The following is a 20,986-nucleotide window of genomic DNA, read 5'->3' as shown; positions in this document are numbered from 1 at the left end:
TATATTTTTGAGGACAATATTTCAGCAGAAAAGCAGGATGGTTCTCTTGGTTGCAAATATAGATAGCTCCTTGCTATGGTACTTTCAGAAGAATGGAGGATGAAAGTTGGTTCTTGACAACAGAGTGAAAGCAGTGTCTTTGGCTCTTGCTTCTTGGAACCCTTCACCTTGGGCACTCAGTGCTACCTGTTTCCACAGATTCCAAGGATGTCTGCCAGAACTGCCTTGGAGTCTCTTTTCTTCCTCCCTGTATCCCAACATTACTGTGTCCCTGCCATGCCAATTCCTTAAGAAAGGTGGACCCAGACAAGAGGAAGGCAGATAGCTGGTTTAGAGTCATTCACATCAGACTAAATTTTAGGAGAGAACATTTGCTTTTAAATGTTCTACCTGCAGCTCTAGTCTCTAGTTGGTAAAACGGGGTAAAAACAGCTGATCTCTCCCCCAAGTGGTCTCCCTAGATTCTGACTTGGTTCCAGAAAATAGAGAAATAAGAATAAAGAAGCTGTTATGATTCTGTTATAATCAGTCAGCTATTCCTTGGTTATCAAGGTTTGAACTCAGTCCATGAAGCTGTGATGGTTTAGTTAGTGACAAACTCCTTTCTCTAAGGTTTCAGTCAAGAGTCTTTCTAATCACAATGTTTATTTTCAGGTTTGAATTCTGGGCAGGGACCAAATGCCAAGAGAATTCATCTCTCTGGAATTCACTTCCAGTTTTCCTGGCTTTTTTACTCTTGAAAGAACATGAGAACTCAATGAAAACACACTTACTTAGGTCTTTGCCAGTAAAACAATGTGTTTGTTGGAGAAAACCAAGACGCACTTAAGCCCTCAGTTCTTCTGGTGCCCTTAGGTCATTACCTGTTGTATTGGTCATCAGTTATTATACTTATATTAAGTAACACTTGTTACCAAAGGAACTCGGCCCTGATGCTTTTAGCTGGATTCACCTTTCTCAGGGAACTGGCACTGATAGACTAGAAGCACCAGGACACAAGGTACAACCTAGCAGAAGCTGGTTTCAGAACCTCAGAGAAGCAACAGGTATGAAGGCCTTGAGTTTCTCAAGTTATAGAGATGACTTAATACAAAATAATTACTAAAGACCAACAATTCTAGGTGAGGACCTAAAAGAAATTGAGCTACAATTCCTATGAAATAATAGTGATAAATTAAGAATAATTCTGCTATTTTATGCAATATGGAAGTCAGTTACTTAATAGTTATGCTTGGGACAGTTTCATGAGATTAATGTACAATCACAAGGAGATAAGAAAGTATAGGGAAAAAAATAGAGGTAAAGAAAACATAAGAGGGCAAGAAAAATTCTTATTCCATTTTAAGAAGGCCCCAAAAGAATCTGTAGCAAGGCAAAGCTGTAGACCTACATTCCATTTCTGCTGAGTTTCCAAAAAGCATTCCTTTAATAACAATAAGGGGTCCCTGTGATGGTGTGAGCCTTCTTCATGTTTGGGGAACATTCTGTCTATACCAAAGCATACATCTCAATGTTTGGAGGAAAAGGTCATCAATGCAAGGCTACTGTAGTCAGCTTCACTTAGGGTTTAAATATTGGTAGTGACTCAACCTCTTGCCTATTGTCCTTGGAGACCCATTAAAGTGCCTAAGACACATTCAGAAAATATTTATAAACTGTGTGCAAGGCCACGTGGAAGCTGACCCACAGGAAGTAAAAGGGAGGTAGTATTCACGTGGCTGATAAAACCCGGAAGTAATTGAAGGGGAGTCCCATATGCCTGGAGGCCCCTTTCTCTTCCCCAGCATACGGAAGGTGGCTTCTGCACAAGTCTACTCCCTCCAGAACGTAAGCAGTGAAGAAACAAAGAGCAATTGTAAAGGAAGGCAGTCAACACACACATTGAATGTCATGGGTTGTGAAGAAGGCACACAGCAGTTCCATGACCTCACCCAGGTGTTGGCACTCCCTCTTGCTCTCTTATTATGATGGATCTACTTGTTGGCACTTGCTGACGTTTGGCTGCATAGGAGTAGCAAGGTGAGGCCAGGTTTTGGAGACTCAATGAGGTTTTCGAGCTTTGTGAAAGGGACTAGAACTCAGGAGAATTCTTAAAATCTCTGTCTGTCTGTTGTGTCTAAGAGAGCTCCTGCCTAGGTCTTTCTCTTTCACTTGTAACCTCAGGGGGGACACTTGTGGGACTTGGGTCCTACATAGCATCATCCTGCCCTACATTATCAGTGTGAAAATAGAGAGTGGCCCATTTTCATGGCCTATTCTCCTTTTGTGTCTGTATCACAGGGTCCCTCCTAGGGAATGTCTTAATTAGGGAAATTGCCAGGGAATTTATGAGAAAAAAAGAGAATGGATTTCAATAAGTTTCAGAAAAAAATAGTTCCACAGGGAGTTTTTCCACATTCTTCCCAATGCTTGGCACAGAATCACATCAGATGTTTTGTCCTTCAGTACACTGTACTAATGATGATGGCTCTCCTCTTATGACTGGGAGATGGGAAGGGGATAGGAGAAAAGGTTTAGAATTTGAAAAATCATAGACACTTCCACATCCACCTTATTAAAAAAAATTTTTTTGTTGTTGTAGATAGACACAATACCTTTATTTTATTTATTATTTTTATGTGGTGCTGATGATCAAACCCAGTGTCTCACATGTGCTAAGCAAGTGCTCCACCACTGAGCTACAACCCCACTCCTATCACTGCCTCTTGGTCAATCTGTTAACTGTCATTTATTGCATCCCCCACATCCCAATTCTTCCTCTTCCTTTTGCAGATCTCATAGCACTACTTGAGAGAGAGGGGAGCAAGATTGTGCATTTGGGATGGTAACAGAAATAAGCAGCCAAGAGAGGCCATTCAAGTACTGCTAGGATAAATTCTGACTAGAATGCTCTTAGGAGTAAAATGAAGCCAATGACAGTATTGTAGCAGGCCCCTGCTGGTAAGAAGCATGGTTATCTAGAATACCCGGGAGGGCCCAGAACTTGGCTGTTCTACTCTGTAGCGAAACCTGATGCTTCTCAAGGTTCCCACTGGGCTGCTCCAGGGTGGACAGAGGCCAGCAAGGCCTTCTTAATACCAGCACACTCAAACTTCCCAGAGCCCAGCAGGGGCATGTTTGGTGCTGAAGGCTTCATCCACCAAGGTGCTCTCTTTTGGTTCAATTTGGCGCTATAGCCGGGTCTATGCCCATTGTGATTGGCATGATAATGTGGCAGAAGCAGCCTTCTCTGCTAAGGTCAGCAGAAGGAGACAGTCTGTTTCTTATCCCTCCAGACTTGAAAGTAGCCAAATGGAACTGGATATTCTAATAGCATCCAGGTCTGAGTAGATAGCATGTGAGAGATGACACTTAGGAGGAAATAGCAAGAACTTTCAGCATCACCAGGAACATAGTCACTGCACTTGAGGGTACCCCTACTGAGAGCCTCAAGGTGGAGGGATAGCTAACTGGTTCCTCAGGGGCCTGCTACAGTCAGAAACAGAGGAGGAAGGCAAGTGGTTCTATGGTGCCACAGCAGACGCAGGCTATGTGTGGGAGTTCTAGCCCTCCATTTGCTTGGCCTGCAGGTTCCTCATGCTGGCTGGCTGAACAGGGGACATGTGGGCCCATGTGACATTTTTCTTGTACTTGTCAACTCACAGTTGCTGCAAAGCAAAACATTTTGCACCATGCCAACCTCCTGAACAGAGAGAGTCCTTTGGTTAGTGGTTCATATGTTAGGTACACAGCACCCATGCTCTCTCACTGACCCTGCAGAAGTCAGAGTCCTGAGCACAGGACTCTGGAGACCTGTCTGAACATCACCCGTTCCCACCCTCCAATCAGGAGAAAGGGAAGGAAAAGAAAAACTCAGAAACCTGAAGATTGTTTGGAATTTATTCTCTTAAATAAGAATGTAACATTTGTTTAAAAAAAAAAAAAACAAAACAAAAGCACAACACCTTGATTTCACAGTAACGGCAAAAGCAAAGTTACACAATTAAATAAAAAACTCACAAAGAAACACATCAAAAACTCAGGACAGCACAGATTAAAAACAAGGGCAAAAATAAAGGCTTTAGGGAAGGTCAAGAGTGGACAGGTGAAATATTCCTTGGCACAGCTAACTCTCCCTTTCTCTGGCTTCTTTGTACCGTTGCCATGGGAATTCTGCTTGCTGTATCCACCCCAAGTGAATGGTTCCATAGGGTAGTGAGGGAGTACACCTGTTAACTCACTGGCCAGCCCTGCAAGAGCATGGGGACCCCTTTTAGGAGTGCCTAAGAAAGTTCCACTGTTCTGCAGGAAGCAGCCAAAGATACAGCAAACTCCAAAAGGCTGCAGATAGTGGAAATAACTAATCAAGTGGAGCCAATATACAAGCTCAAAAGTAAAACAGAAAGAAGGTGGGGCATTTGGTTCTCTGTTGCTCCTGAATCAATTATATGAGGATGGGGTGGTGGTGGGGGAATACTGCTCATTTTTTGAGGTATCCATCCCCCAAAATCTCTAACTCCATAAGGTGTGCTGTTCTTGGTCTGCTGTGGTTCTTCCAAATCCTAACAAGGGGCAAGATTCCCAGCGTAAAAGCTCCCTCTCCAGAATCAAGGAATGAAAAGCTTTAGAAACAGCTTCATCATCATCATTTAGGGTACAATACATAAATAAATATCTATCCATATATATGAAATGAAACCTTACATATCTGTAACATTCAGAAAGTACCACAGACTCAAATCTGACTCTTAGGACAGGGTTAGGGAAGAAGGCTAGATTAGAATTCTCTCTGCTTGGTTTTCCAGAAATGCCTAAGGGAAGAGGACTTGGTAAACAGTGAGAAGATTTCCTAACCTCCCTTCGTCAGGCAGGAAACTCAGAATTGAATAAAATTCCTTGTACTGCTTGGCTACTCTGGCTGGTGTGGGCAATGCCTATAATTCCTAATGGCCCATTCAGGATCTAAACTATGGAACCCAAAGGTTATCACACAAGGGGTGTCTGGGGACAAGGGAGCAGGAGACTGCCAATTGTAACCCTGCAGCTTCTTTCATTAAAACAAATCAACAACTGGTGTGCTTCTCTCACCTGTTCTCTGCCGTCTGCACTGCAAATATTCTTGGATGATTAATTCTTGGGAGAAAGGTTCTTTTCTTCTCTTTGTCACTACAAAGCCCCTAACTTCATTTTTGGTTGTCAAAGACAGAAGGTAAAAAGGGGATTCCTCTAGATAAAAAGAATCCGAAACACCTGCTACCGAGGGTCTTATGTCCCAGGGGAAAGGAATTCCATTAAGGGTTTTTCTTTCTTTGCCTGCTGTTGTCCAAATTTTTTCTAAAGATGGGGCAGGCACTATGAGGCCAGAGTAAGAAAATCTGTGCCAGGTCCATTAATCTGTAGCAGTGAGTCCAAGAAGTTTGGAAAAGTAGCATTTACAGGTCTGAAAACAGAAACTAGAATTTCTATATTAAAAGCACATGACAAACAGAAATACTATAAACAATGTCCCCAACACACTAGATTACACTAGCAGTTACAGATTAGGTTACCAGAGAAAGACAGCACTTTAAACCACACCTGTAGTGCGCTCTTTTATCTGGTAGGTTATACTGCATTCTGTTTTTTGTTGTTTGTTTGGCAACAGCAGTCATTTTGGCACAAGGGGCAAGAACACAAGTGAGAACAGAAATGCCACAATAGAGAGGAGGCACAGAGCAAAAGCATGGCAGGGTCAAATACTGACTGTTAGTTCTAGCTTTTCCTGCTCCACTTATGAGTCCAGGGGAATGTCATTCTAGGGAAGATAGCTTAGTCACATGACAGAATCAGGCTCATTCATTCACAGCCTTTTCTGGTCTACAGTAGAGGTGTACCCAGGATCTAAGTTAATGATTGTTCTCTATGACATACATTCTGGAATGCTGAAACACCTGAGCTTTTCTGAAAGAAATTCTAATTAAATAATCAAAGCTTTGGTTTGGGACTTAAAGAAAGAAATACATATCAAAGAAGAGAAAAAAATCTATTTCATGACAACTGCAAAAAAACACCCATAATTCTGTTCCTTTTCTAGAGATGAGCACAAGATAGCTCACAAGGAAAGCAACTGTGCTTTGGAGCACATCCAGGACTCAGAGCTCTAACTTCCCAAAACTTGAGTCTCCAGAGGCAGATATCAAGGAAACCCATTAGCCCAAAGCTCTCAGTCCTTCTTGTTGCTTAGAGGGTACTTTAAATGGGTGTGTGTGTATGTGTGTGTGACAGTGCCTGCCTTCCCCACCTTAGGGGTTCAGGCTGGGGTACCTTCCAGATACCACACCTTCCACCTGTGCCCTAAAAGGCACCTCCCATTGTTCGACCTCAGAATCAAGAACCATGGGGCCTGAGATGTCCTCAGAGTTCTGATTCTTTGATTGTTTTGATTCTTTAACTGCATTGCCAACTCTCATCTTCTGTCCCTACTTTGTAGAATATTCTCTCCTCTGTGGACCCCTTAATTCTTTAGAACTCTTAAAAATCCAAAATCTATTATGCCTTCAATTGGTCAAAAAGGGAAGCAGAACTAAAAGGGAAAGCAGGCAAATAGTTTGTTCACAAATGACCTAAACCTCATCATGTTTAATTCTTTATAAGAAATGTTTGTATGCCTTACCCAAGGGGAAATTTGAGTTGTTTTACTTAGATTCCTTTGAAAATCTATCTTTGCTGGAATAAGGCCTCAGCTAATGAGGTTGAGCTCTCACCTGATCAAAGGCACATTCCACAGTGTAGAGCCAAATTTATCTAGAGTCCTATTATTCCTCTCTGCCAGCAATACCTCCCATACTCAGAATGTGTTGACTGCACAGGGCTGTCACAATTCATGAGAAAGACCACAATGGGTCGGACGACTGTACAAGGCTTAAAAATCCTTTCTGGCTTAAACATGGCTATCAAATGTTGGTCCAACCTGCAGGGTTCTTAACAAATATCCTCAGAGTATGATGAAGACACATGTAGGAGCCAGGTTCAGCTGGCTTGGCAGGAGTATGCCTTGTTTCAAGTTCAAAACTGTCCCCAACGCTGTTGTGTCCAGTCTCTGGGCATGTCCCTACTGCCCAGAATGAGCACACCAAGGCTCACAATAGTTCCTTAGCATGGGAAAAGCAGCAACTCTGGGTACCTTTTAAAGGTCAAAAGAATAACTCTCTCTCTTTCCATCATGAAAATTCTACTACCAATTCCTTCTCCATGATTTCTGGCATTGGCCAATAACCTTTTAATTTTTATGAGTTGTTAATGGTTGCTTGAGATACATTTGCTGTGAATGGGAGGAAGTTCACAATCTGGGATTATACTGGGGCCTCAGGACCTCCCATCAGTTTGCAGAACTGTGGCTACATTTCACAGGACAGTCTTACAAGGAGCTGAGAGGGGCAATTTTAAGGAAAAAAGCAATATAATTATCCTCCACAGGCAAGGTGCCCCTGAGTCCTCCCATTGCTGCCCTGTGATGACCAGAACAAGAGTGTTTTTAGAGGTACAATGGTGCTGTTCACCTCCTGACATAGAAAGTAGTAATGAAAGTGGGACACAGGCTTTGACCCTCACTGCAAACTCAAAAGTCCCAGAGTTGTTAGGGTAGTATATGTCCTACAATGGTTATAGGTCAAACAGGAAAGCAGTGATAGCTTATCCATATGCCTAACTAGGAAATGGGATGTAAAAATTTCAAGTTCTGGTGAACACAAATTCAGCCCATAGGGCCTCAATTATAACAACTCAATGCTCTGTCAAAGGAGTCCTGATTGAAAACTACAAGGAGGTCTGGCAACTTTGGCTTCTCATCTGGGTCAGTGACCACAGCAGCTTCTTCTGGACTCCTGTTTACCTACAGAGGGTCTGCACCCTGATGTGTCTGAGGGATAAGGAATGGGCTACAGTGTCCATACTGAGAATGTGAATAAACATTACCCACACCTGGATGACAATGCTTACCAGATGACACCCTTAGTGGCTCACAGTCTGCCAATGAAACTCCCCTCCGATTTGTACCAGCACCTCTGATAGGCCATAGAGAAAGGGGACTCCAAATGCAAGTAGCTGGCACATGAAAAAGGAGTCCAAAGGGTTTTGGGCCACCTGATGCCCAAATGAAGAAATGTTGTTTTGGAGGTGCTGGCTCATCCCCTTGGCCTTGTCACAGAGGCCGAGAGAGTGACGCGCCACCCAGCCAAACAAGGAAGTGAGGCTACCTGGAGTTCTCTCAGCCGAGCTGGTGATGGTACTGGCCCGTCCATTTGCGTCTGCAGTGGGGCCATCCTGCAGGTGTCCTCTGGCCTCCTGGAAGAGTCCATAAGAAAGAGAAGATTGACTCTTACTGAAGCCCTCAAGTATCAGGAGGCAATGACAATCTGAATGGTTTGTCTATCTCTGTCAACCAAGAGTTGTACACCTCACACAGTCCTTCTTTAAAGAAATAAGGACATATTCACATAGAAATTGCTAAAAGTCAAAGCCTAGATCCACCCAAGTACAGTCATCTCTCGGTATGCTGAACTGGTTCCAGGACCCTCTCAGATTCTGAAATCTATAGATAATCAAGTCCCTTAAAAGGGCATTTGCAAAAAAAAAAAAAAAAAAAAGGGCATTTGCACATAACTTACATAATCCTCCCATGTACTTTAAATCACTTCTAGATAATTTATAATACTTAATACAATGTAAATGCTATAGGAATAGCTGTTATATTGTTTAGGGATTAGTGACAAGAAAAAGAGTCTGTTCATGTTTGGTATAGAAGCAATTTTTTTTCCTTTTATTTTCCATCCATGGTGGTTAAATCCACAGATGTGAAACCTGTGGACACAGAGGGCCAACTGTATACCTTTTCCCACCAGTCCCTCTGCAGGCAAAAGAAGCCTCTCAAAGCAGCAGTAATCAGCCTGCATGCTGACAAGGTGCTGTCCAAGCAGTGGAGGGATTACTCAGGTCACCTTGACAAAGAAAAGCAGAGGGACCATGCTAAGAAAGAAGGGAAAGAAAGAAAGGAAGGAAGGAAGGAAGGAAGGGAGGAAGGGAGGGAGGGAGGGAGGAGGGAAGGAAGGAAGGAGGGAGGGAGGGAGGGAGGAAGGAAGGAAGGAAGGACAAATGAATGAACAAACTTAGACAAGTAACTTGTAGAACAAGGGTATTAAAGGGGCCAACAGGCAGAGCAGGTTGCAGTCAATTCCCTTCTGGCATGAAGAGCAGGGATTAGTTCTGGCTCTCACTTGCTCTTAGATGTCCTAGGGTAGGGCTAAAGAAACGAAAGGAACTCTTCCTTAGGATGCCTCTTCTCTCACTACTGCCTCTCTTGATGAGAGCTCTAATTATATGAAAAAGGAATAGGACGTTATCCTCAGCAGTAGGGTATTCTCCTTTCAAAAAGAGGCTTATTTACAAAGGCAGAGTGAACAGAAAGGAGGATCAGTATAATTCCTCAAGTTCAACTCAGGTGGTGGATATAACATTACCTTAGGGAAGTACAACATCAGACTGAAGGGCTGCTTTCCTCCCCAAACTGAATACAACCACGTCTTGGGCTACTACAGGACAGGCAATGTTCCAATGACATTGCCCTGCCTTGCCATCGAGCAAGCCCTGCTGGCTCTACCCTGAACCACAACCACACTGATGTGTCCCCACTGCTTCTCTCCCACTTACAGGAAGGATTTCCATTACCTTTCCAGACAAAGGAGCCACAGCTGGCCTCTTCCTTTGCGCGTAGCCAGACAGTCGATAACAGTAGTGTGGTTTACAGTAGAATTTACCTGCAGACAGCAAGAAGCAGGGGAAAAGGGAGTTAGCAAGACTGTAATTCTGAACTTGACTTGCTCGTCTTGGCACACCCCTGTCCATCTCCTCCAGCCACAGGATGTTGTCACCACCACTCTACCCTTTCCCAGGCCCAGTTTTCTTACTCAGGGAAGCCAATCCCTCCCTCTAAACTTTGATTTCAGCCCTCCTCTCCCCTGTGCCTGAAGTGGGTGAGCCCTTTCCTTTGGGTATGTGAAGGCCATTGAGCCATCACCCAATCAGTGCCCAGAGCAAAGATGGGAGGCTTGCATGGCAGGGCCAGCTAACAAAGTGGCAGTGTATAAAGAACAAAGATGTGGTCACATGAAAGCTGGGAGTAGCATTTCTGGGGAAAGCTAGGATGAATACAAGTGCTGGGTGGAGGCGTGAAGGCTGCAGGAGCTGGGGCAGCACTGGCATTCACTCTGACGGGTCTACTTCTACCCCTGCCCTCTCCTACAACCATAGATCCTGTCTTCTTCACCCACTAGCAAGCACAATTCTGCTTTTGTGAGTTCTGGCCACCAATAAATACGATAGGATAAAGTGTATTAGTACTTGGATCATACACAAGTTATTTGGTCTATTTTATATATCATTCTGTAAGAAATACTTCTGTCAGAAATAGCTTTCCCTCCTCCCTGTGATTCTGATGGGGGGTATCAATCATGTGGTCTGACATTACCCACCACAGAAGTAGATATATGATCAGGGTGGTCAACCAGACTACTACCTCCCACCATCCTCCCCAGGATACAAGCCCTAGGAATTAGTGTGTGACTGAGGCTTATCAGGGCCATAACCAGCAAACAGGTGAAGAACAGGCAGCCCTTCTCTGATGCTGTTATCTGTAAGGAAGACATAAATTTAAAGCTTATATTTGAATCTGACTTGGTTTTCTATTACTTATAACCAAGACTCTTGTTTATTAAAGTATGAGAAAACTACCACCAATTATTGTTACTTTCATTTCTTTCTTACATTTTTTCTTATGTTGATTTGTATGTTTTAAATTTTTTTTTTTTTTTTTGTACTAAAGTAGAAACCTAGATCTGAAAATACAATTCAATGGAACTCAAATGAATCCTCAGGGAACTTTCCTTGGTATTCTAAATTTAAAAAAGAAAGTTCAGAAATGAGTCTCACAAGCCTAACCAAAAGGTAATTTCCAAGAAAACTCCAGGAAAGTCTTTTCTCCAGGAAGACAGCACAACATTATGTGAAAAGCATGAGCTCTGAAATCAGATCTCAGCTCAAATAGTATATCAACCACTCAACAGTTATATATACTAAGCCTGTTAGAACGACTTCTTCAGTATGAAATGAACACTATACTTATCTCATAGGTTGAGATAATTAAGATATCACTTGTCTTGAGTTTCAGGTGCTCAATTAATATATCTTCTTAAACCCTTTTCCAAACCTAATAGCATTTTTTTGCTTTTTTAAATTAGTAAGAGATAATTCTTATCTAACAACTTACCATGTGTCAGGTACTATTTTAACCGCTTTACATCTATTGATTCATTTAATCCTCAATCCAATGAGGTAGGTACCATTATTATCCACCTTTTCCCAGCTAAGGCATAGAAAGGCTGAGCAATCTGCCCAAGTGTCCCATAGTCAGTAAATCTCAGAGACAGAATTTGAATCTCGGAAGTTGGCTCCAGAGCCTTTTACTTTTAGTCACTATGCTATGATGCCTATCTCAATTAGTAAACACAACTGGAATAATGTTATAAGTCAGCTAAAAATTACGGTTTTCACAGATAATCTAAATTAAGCAATCTTGATAAATAGGTGAGTGCCTAGAAAAGGGAAACATAGCAAACAGATGCCCATCAAGCAAGCTTAAGGTAAACTGGCTCATTTACCCATTTACTCAACAACTTACTGAGTGCCCTTAAGTAATAAGTACAATCTAAACACTGAAGAACCTCCAGCCAAGGCAGAGGTTCTCTGTTTGGATGGGGCAGATGGTACATGAATGAGCATAAGGAAGTAGTGAGGGCCATGTGGAGAAGTCAAATGGGGGTATGAGTGGCTAGAGGTCTGGGAAGGCCTTTGAGGAGGGGACATGTGGAGATAGCAAGGCCAAGAAGCCACCATGTGAAGACTCAGGAGTGTATTCCAGAAAAGACAGGGCAATGGCCCAAGGCAGCAATGGTTTTATCATGTTTATGGAAAAGAGACCACTGTGAAAGGGATACAGTGAGCTGGGGGCAGGTGACAGCTGAAGGCTGGGGCAGACATGCTAAGTTCTCTCACTCAAGAAAAGACTACATTTTATTTGTACTGCAGTGGGTAGTAAGACAAGAAATGGGATTGGTGAGATCTGACTAACACCTTTTGAAGATCCCTTGGGTTGCTCTGTGGAAGCAGACTAAAGGGGCAATTGTAGAGGCAGGGAGAGCAGTGGCCCAGGGAGAAGATGCAGTGGCTGGCCCAGGTGGCACCAGCAGTAATGGCAAGCAGCAGATCAGACTTGTCACTCCTGGGGAGAACATCACACATCCTTGGTAGAGAATCTGTTTTCCCTCCTCAAAATGATATGGAACAAGATACTATCTAATTTAGAGTCCTGGTCTTACAAGTTGGCAGCAATTGAAAATGAGCTAGCATTTGGCAAAGGAAAGAGTAGTTTGGTTTTGGGCAGTTTCCCTTAAAAAAAGCTGAAGGGCAGATTCAACAGCAACAAGGGCAAATCACAGACATCTCTTTTAAGTACATGAATCTTAGTTTATCAGTTTGGAGTTGATGAAGGACCTGGGGCCACTAATCCCTAAATCTCTGCTCTGGAATGGATCTCAGAGGTCATTTAGTACAAACCAATACTTAATAGTCATGTAAACTTGGATAAGCAACTTATAACTTCTGTGAACTTGATTTCCAACTGGCAAAATTACAATTAAAAAATAGCTACCTCATGGGGTTGTGAGAATGAAAGGATGTGCTATGTGTTAAAGGACCTGGCACAATGCCTGAGTTATTTCTTTTTTTCCCCCAAGTTATAATTTCTCTGGATTTTCCTTATCTCGGATTCCTCACTCAATAACCTGGGTGAAGAATAGGCTAAAACTTTAGAATGCCCCTAAAATTTAATTTCATTTTCTAGTCTGCCTGTCCCCTGACAGATGAGAAGGAATCCTCTGAAGGGGCTAAGTTGATGAAAATTCTATCTAGGTTAAGTTTTGGTGAGGTGTCCTCCCTCTTTGTTGTCTAGAGTAATGCTCTTGGCAGGCTAGCTTCACCTGTGCCAGCTAACAGCTACTGCCATCAGGGCACTTGTTGTCCTTTTGCCTGTAAAGTCATCTTCTCCCTCTGCTAGCCAATTCCCATTCCTCTCATATGCATTACCTAAGGTTGGTTAAGTCATTCCAAACTGCTGTTGAACATCATAAATTTTCTCCTTCTCTGAACTTAAGCTATGCTATTCACTATGTGACTTGGCCCTTAACCACACTCTCTTACACTGTAAGCTTTGCTTTCTGTGTCTTGTCTCATCAGTCCCCTCAGAATGTGCTACTATTTGGATCTCAAGTGTCCTCCAAAGGTCCATGAGGCTTATTTCCCAGGGTGGTGCTATTGGGAGGTAGTGGAACCTTTAAGAAGTGGGGTCTCATGGGAGGTTGTTAGATCATTGGGGGGTGGGGGAGATGTCCCCAAGAAGGGATTGTGGACCCCCAGTTCCTTCTCTTGTGGTTTTTTGGCAATGAGGTGAGTAAATCTGCTCCACAGAATGCTCTTGCCATTATGTACTGCATTTTCACAGGGTCAATTGGTCATAAAATGGAACCTTCAAAACTGTGAGCCAAAATAAACATTTTTTTTAAGTTGATTATACCAGAATTTTTGTTAAAGCAATGGAAAGCTGACTAAAACAAAGTGTAAGCTACTGGAGGCACATTTGTGCTTTCTCCGTATCCTTAAGAGAATGGAGCAAAGATGAGTACATATCCACAGATGAAATAATCTATGGACACACTGGCTGGACCCTGAGGGATCTTCCTTTCAGGCATCTTCCAAGGTAAAAGGTAACTAAAATAACCTAACTACTAAGGACAATTACAAGACATTGGGTGGACTCCATCTGCCAACCTCCATCCCTGGAATCAAAAGTGTCATCCAGGGCAGGGGTGTGGGAAAAGTACAACAGAAATAATGAACTGTATTTATAGAGATTTATTTTCCTCACCCGAGTTTTAATTCTTCCCTAACTAAATAGGGCACCTTACTTTTTTTTTTTTTTTTGGTACTAGGGATTGAACCCAGTGGGACTTAACCACTAAGCCACATTCCCAGTCCTTTTTATATTTTATTTTGTGACAGGGTCTCACTAAGTTGCTTAGGGCTCACTAAGTTGCTGAGGTTGTCTCTGAGCTTGTAATCCTCCTGCCTCGGCCTCCTTAGCATGTGCCACTGTACCCAGCTTGGATAGTACCTTTTTTTTTGGGGGGGGGGGGGGGGGGGCGATAGTGTTCCTTACTGACACAGAGGAGCAGGTGCCATAACAATAAGAGATAGTAGCCTTTCTTCTTCTTCTTCTTTTTTTTTTTTTTTGGTGGTGCTGGGGATTGAATTCAGGGCCTTGCACATGTTAGGCAAGTGTTGTACCACTGAGCTACATCCCCAGCTCAAGAGTTAGCCTTTTTTTTTTTTTAAGTTGTAGATGGACACAATACATTTATTTATATTTTTTAAATGTGGTGCTGGGGATTGAACCCAGTGCCTCACATGTGCTATGCAAACACTCTACCCCAGCCCCAAGAGTTAGCCTTTCTTAATTTACTACTTTGGGATTGATCCTTTTTTGCTCCTTTTGGCACAGCTGCCTGTTTATTCACTATTAGGAAAACTGAGATAACTGGAGTGACCGTCCTAATTTTATGGGGCCCTTCTGTATTACATTACCTTGAAATCTTCTCAATCAAGAAATCAACTATCAATGTAACAGATTTAATGCCAACTCATGAATTCTAGTAATCTAGGTCTCTTTGGTAATTTTGAACCAGTAAAAGTGCCTCCCACAAAGTTCCTTCAGCATCCTATAGGAGTGAATGCAGGGCTCATCCTTGCCTCACTGACCCATTTCCATTAACCTTCGGGGTCTTCAGATTACAGGTGGCCAGCCCGTCTCTATCATTCTCTGTGAACTGTCTGCATACTTCTCCACCTTCCATTGGCCAAGGTCTTTCCATTGTAAAAATAGTCAGTGTCACAGTAAATCAGATTTAGGTCCTGGGCAATGAGCTACCCATTCCTCAGGCACTGGGCAAGAAGATGCTGATGCCAGAGTGAGGCAGCAATATTAGGCATATTTCAGTCAGCTCCCAGGGGCAGAAGCTCAAGTATCCAGGGGACTGTGATCTATTTATTTGCTGTCATTATCTGTGGGCAAGAAGCGTGATTTCTACATACCTGTTGACCCCACTACCAGAAAGACAACAGGACTTATCTGTACTGTGTCCTTTTACCTCGAGATCCCATCATGAGGTAAAAAAATCAAGGGAATCAAGAGAACTGATTTAGGTAAATGCATGCCATTATCATTACCATAATTACTGACTAACACTATGATATAGCCTGGTGACTTCAAAACATTCATAAGAAAGAGTTTCAGATAAAAAAACAAATAACAGAGGGAAAGGGGTGGGAAGAGCTAAGGTTCCTAGATCAAATAGATAAAAGAATAGCTCAAGCTCAGTTTCTAAGTATAGGCTGAGGTGAAGACGGACTCACCATCCTCGATATCATAGGCATAGGCTGAGAGGCGCAGGGTGGTGGCACAGTAGTCACATTTAAAACAGCTCCGGTGGAAGAACTTGCCCTCTGCACTCAATCTCTCCATCACATAGACCCGCTTCTGGCAGAAATAGCATGTGTCACTGCCTCCCAAGTTCTGTGGGAATTCCTTCTTTATGGAGCCCTGGGGGAGAGGGGAGGGAAGGAAGGAATTAGGGCAAGGCCTCTGTCTCCCCTCCTGGAGCTGCACAATCCCTCTTCAGGTGAAGCCGATTCTTGCCAGGTGCTTTTATTTGGAGATAGACTCCAAGTACTAAATGGCTACATTTGGTCTGGCTTTTGTCACTCTGGAAGAGCAGCAGCACTCTTGCAGTAGCTATAACACACAAGCCCCTCCCAAGAGCCCTCAGTATAAGGTGAGGCCTGAATCAGTGTTAATCAACAACCAAAATTTGCTTCTGATGAAGGATCCAAGTTTACAGAGTTTCCTAACAATCAAACCAAATTATTCTGACAGAATTCTGTTTAGAGGAAAGTATCGGTATATACATATTCAGTGTTCACAGTATATGTGTGTGTGTGTGTGTGTGTGTGTGTGTGTATAAAACGTCTGTACTGTAGAGTGATCACTTTTAGAGGTACAAATGCTTTTCCACACAACATTCTAAACATCTACTGCAGCTCTAGAAATTCAGTTGTCAACTTCAGACAACCTCAAAAAATTATCACATGCCAATACAAGCAACCATAGAAGTTTACTAAGCTTCTTGGAATAAACCAGGTTTGTTCACCATAGCAGTGTGAAGGCTAGCACCAGTGCCCTTGGGATATCTCTTACCAGTTCCTTCTTGTCTAGAAGGGTTTTGGGCTGCTCTTTCCTTTGAAGCTGATTGGCTATCTGCTCAGCCAATGAGCTAACTCCGCCCGTGTACATCTTTATATACTTCTATTGGTTGGAGATTATAGAATGACCAGAATGAAAGGAAATGAGAAGGAAAAAAAATTAAGAAGAAAAAATATTTGAAGGTGTAAAACAATTACACAGTGCAGCAGCAAACCATGCCAACACAGTGCCCACAAGCAGGAAAACGGTGGTGAGTAAAACACTGTGTCAACATCTACTTGTGTGGGGTGGTGCTGGTCAACATAGAAAGGAGCAGCAGTTATGGGAAAGATGATCTTTCCACAAGGAGAACTTGGTCTTTCATGTCTTTTTTTGGGACTATATAGTTTCAGGCGAAGGGGAAGTAACAGGCAGGATGGATGAGAACACAGACGACAGTAAGAAGAGCTTGTACCTTGGTGAATCGAATTACATACAGAGTTCAAGAAAATCAACTCCACAAAGGAGGTGGATGCCCAGACTGAGCACCGTTTCAGAGTACAGGAGCGAGCCTGGTAGGTTACTTCCTCATTTAGAAAGAAGCCAAGCTCATTTTTGCAAATGACACTCCACTTGGGTCATCTACTGATGTCAAGAGTTGTGGTATTATTGGTGATAACCTTTATTTTCCTTGTTAGCACCTGACCCATATAGTACCTGTTATGTGCAATAGACATTCCTCAGTTCTGTTGCAGAAAGCCTTCTCTGCCCATTTTCCCCATTGATATTTAAGGGGGGCACTTGAGAACAGCATAATGAGGTCCATATGATCCATCTAGGCAACTACACTAAAGCCTTTTAGACTGGGTGGGGCATCTTAACCATACAATGCAGTCATGTTGACAAGTTTCTCAGTCCTGAGAGGTCAAAATATATTTCTAGTTCAGAAGGGATTATTTTAATAATATGAAAAGGTAAAAGAAAAAGAAAATACAACCAATTCAATCTTCTTCCTGGTGATGTTCAAAAAATAACAGGAGAAAAGTTTGTATTATAAGCCATCCTGCTCCCACCAAGGGCTGGCACCCAGGGCAGCCTACTTTTGGAGCCTGTCCCTGGAAATGCAGTCAAAGTCTTGTTGGCAATCCTTTTGGGACTCCATGTCCAGGTCACTTTCCATGTGGTGTGTACTGCTCTTTTCATGAATTATATGGAACAAGGGGGATCCCTGACAAATTTGAGGGGAGTGAATCTAATTGACTCAGAAACACAGCAGGAGCAATTATTTTGGAGAAGTCAACAACCCCCTTAGGAAGTGGTTTGAATAGACAAATATAAAGGAATGTGTAAGAGTTCCGGTATTATTGGTGATAACCTTTATCTGCCCCTGCTCAGCCATGGCATGTTCTGGGTTGGGCAGGGGCAAAGAGAAGTACTCTGAGGATGGGGAGGGAACTAATTCATGTAAATCTGGGAATAACAGAAGCATGAATGAGAAAACAGTTATTGACTGCTTAGTTCAGGGCTTAGCTGGAACTGAGGAATCATATTTTTTCAACTGAAAAATAAGGAGATTTCCAAGGACTGGAACCGTTTGCCTATTAATTTCATAGCTTATAACCATTAGTGATTAAGAAAAAACAAGTGGTTCTTAGATCTAAACCTTTAAATTAGGGACACTGCAGACACTTAGGCCTAGAACAGGCAGACACCAGGCAAAGTGGAGCAGATCATTAACAGAAAACTGCATTTTCTTCATTCTGTAGCAAACGAGTATACACCAGATGTCAAACATGAGGCCAGGACACTGTGCAGCCCCTGGGCCCTTACTGCACAGTCAGAACCCTTCTCTGATGGCCAGAAACCATCACCCACAGCAGTTACAGCCTGGGGCTGCCCATTTGCAAAGGTGTTTGTTATATTCAATTCTCAGCAACGTGGTAGCACCCCCACCTCCCAGAGGTGAAAACTCAAGTTCTGTTTGTTTTTGGCAAGAAAAGCAGATGGTTTCCTTCTCCCTGCTCTTAAAAAACAGTCAAAGCATAGCAATCACTAGATTTACACTACTGCGCATCACACACATGCATATGATTCTGCACATATATACTGAAGAATCTAGTACTAGCTCAAGAAAAAGGAAGCACAAACAGAATGGGCAAAAAGACCCTCTAATCTCTGTATAAACTTCTCTATGGCTGGATCAGTGCCACTGTGGGAAATAACAGCATTCATTCCTCACATAAGTACAGTTCAAGAGGCACTCGGAACACTGCAGATTCACTATTCTGCTTAAGTAATTTCATTACTATATGGTTCATACTTTGTAACACATGATTACAAAGACATGAAATTTAAAAAGCCAATGGCTAAAAAATGCTTATCATTATTATATATAGTTAAAATATAATCAAAGTAGGCTTACTTTGACAGACTTTGGCATGTTAAACACAGTTCAGTGAAAGCCAGTAGCCTCTTTAATTTAGTGTCTGCTGTAGCCCTCACACACACAGACACACACCATTAGTTTCCTAAAGGAGAGAGGCCAAGGTTAAGACCTTTGTACCCTTCCTCTGGAGAGAAGGCATGTGTGAAAGTGAAGTGAGCAGAGGCTGCAGAGGAAACATGGTTTTGCCAATTCTCAGACCATGCTACCTGTCGGAGGGAGTCGGAGGAGGGAGAAGCAGGGCGGTTGGAGGAGCGGAGACTAAGAGAAAGCTCCCACTGGTCAACAAAAAATCGACGAGAAGGTTCAGGCTCTGGCTATAAAATATAAGATGGAGGGAAAAAAATCAAATGAAAACGTTAAATTAAAAGTCACACCTCAAACAAGAAATTTTGACAGCTTTAGATCCTTCTACTCCAGACCTTTATCTAAAGAATACACATGAAAAATAAATATTTTTTCAATCCCCAGCCAAAAAAAAAAAGAATTTTCGTTCCAGAAGCACAAGTGGTTCCCTAATCAAGGTTCCCATTTTGTTTTTTTTGCTTGTCCTTCTCCAGTGCTTACAGTGAAGCTTGCTCTGAATATAATGGGCGATAATGCATCTTTGAATCCTAGTTGAAGGAGATATGCCATAAAGATATGTCCCTCTTCACAGGTGAGCCATCTGTGAAAACCTTATCTTTTCTGGTTTGGTATTCTTACTCCACCCATCTTCTAAGTGGGCAATTCTGCCAGCTGACTGGTAGTACAGGCAACAGCAGGTACTGCAAACATGTTCCTTGTCCCCGGCAGACAGTCCTCACTGGCCCACGTCATGTTTTCTCCTGGGTAAGGAAGGATCCTGCCACCATCCCATTATTCAATTAGCCTTCTAATTAGCAAGCAAAAAACAAAAACAAAAATGAAAAAAAAACCCAGTAACTATAGGGCTAAGCTTGCTCTTTCTGTATGAAGGGCAGGAATAGTGCTTATCCTTCTACAGCAAGTGCTTTGAGAAGCTCTGTTTGCCAACAAGGCCAGCCAAAACCCAAGCAATGATGAGGAGACAAGACTCAAAGCTCCCACATCTTCTGCAGACTGCACACAACACATATAGCAAAAATGAGCCAGGGTTTTTCTCAGCAGTTGGCCCATACAGCTAGGAACTTCAGTCTCCAGAGTGAGGTGACTAAAAGTTAGCAAGTAATAACTATTTTGTTTCCAACCAGGTTCAGGGTGAAATATTTACAGGGTGTGAGGAACAAAGGTATTATCAGGGTAATAAAAGTTCTCTGATCCTCCAGATCCACTGCACCCCCTACTTCAGTCAACATTCACTTCACAACAGTGTGGGTTAACCACATGGAATGGAAGTTATCTGGTGCCTAACTAGCCTAGCCTCTGCTCCAGATGTTCAGTCAGCTCCCTGGTCCTAAGCTCAGCACTCAAAGTGGAGTCAGCAACACAGGCCCCCAGGGGAGCTGGGGATGGTCTCTGTGAAAGAGTACAAGTACCACTCTCCAAAAGGTAAAAGGACTGAACATCCCCCTAGTATGACAAACAGACAGAACTAATGGAGGAGCAATAGAAATTGAAAGTGAGGAGTGTACACACAGTAATGGAGCAGTGGATAGAAAGTCTTGGAAAAACGTTACGTGTTGTTCCTCCAAAGTATCTAGAATAGGCCCTGCACTGAGGAATCCAGATACCAGTTCCTAGGGAAAAGCAAAAAATATTCCCACACACCTATTGCCTCCTGAGCTCAAAACCTACCTCTTTCCCTAGGCACTGCAACTCTAGATACTTCAGAATTGTTTCTCCTGGTCTGTCTCTTCTTTTACTCAACACACTTCCCTTTCTTCTTCTTTTATGTGTTGATTAAAAATCATCAGCACCTCATTCCCCAAAATGCCCTACTCAATGAAAATGACCACTTTTCTTTTTAAGAGATGTACGGTATAGCCTGGGAAGAAGATTGGGCACACACAGTGTTTGTGGGAGAAGGCAGACCCAATAAGCATTAACAAAATAAGGCCTGGCCACGCTGAGAAGATGCAAGGGACAGCCCTTCACCTTGATCCCATCTCTTCTCCCTAACCCAGTACCCCATCTGGACAGCACACAGCTGCCTGATGGCAGTCTGGTGAGAGGGCACAGGAAGAGAGTGCTATGGTTAGTTTCCTAACAGATCTGAGAAGTAA

The 20,986-nt window shown here is 42.7% G+C and overlaps 1 protein-coding gene across 1 annotated transcript in view; it reads right to left on the bottom strand.

Moving 5' to 3' along the window:
- The window catches only part of MICAL3 (microtubule associated monooxygenase, calponin and LIM domain containing 3), a 203,148-nt gene that overhangs the window by 69,733 nt on the left and 112,429 nt on the right, over positions 1–20,986 (bottom strand). The window contains 5 exon segments of the mRNA XM_079140276.1: positions 8,214–8,301; positions 9,682–9,770; positions 15,535–15,721; positions 16,376–16,483; positions 19,013–19,120. Coding sequence (XP_078996402.1) covers positions 8,214–8,301; positions 9,682–9,770; positions 15,535–15,721; positions 16,376–16,483; positions 19,013–19,120 — 580 coding nt within the window.

The sequence above is a fragment of the Sciurus vulgaris genome, assembly GCF_902686455.1.
Source record: "Sciurus vulgaris genome assembly, chromosome: 5".
NCBI lineage: Eukaryota > Metazoa > Chordata > Mammalia > Rodentia > Sciuridae > Sciurus > Sciurus vulgaris.
This window is presented reverse-complemented; position numbering and strand designations above follow the sequence as displayed.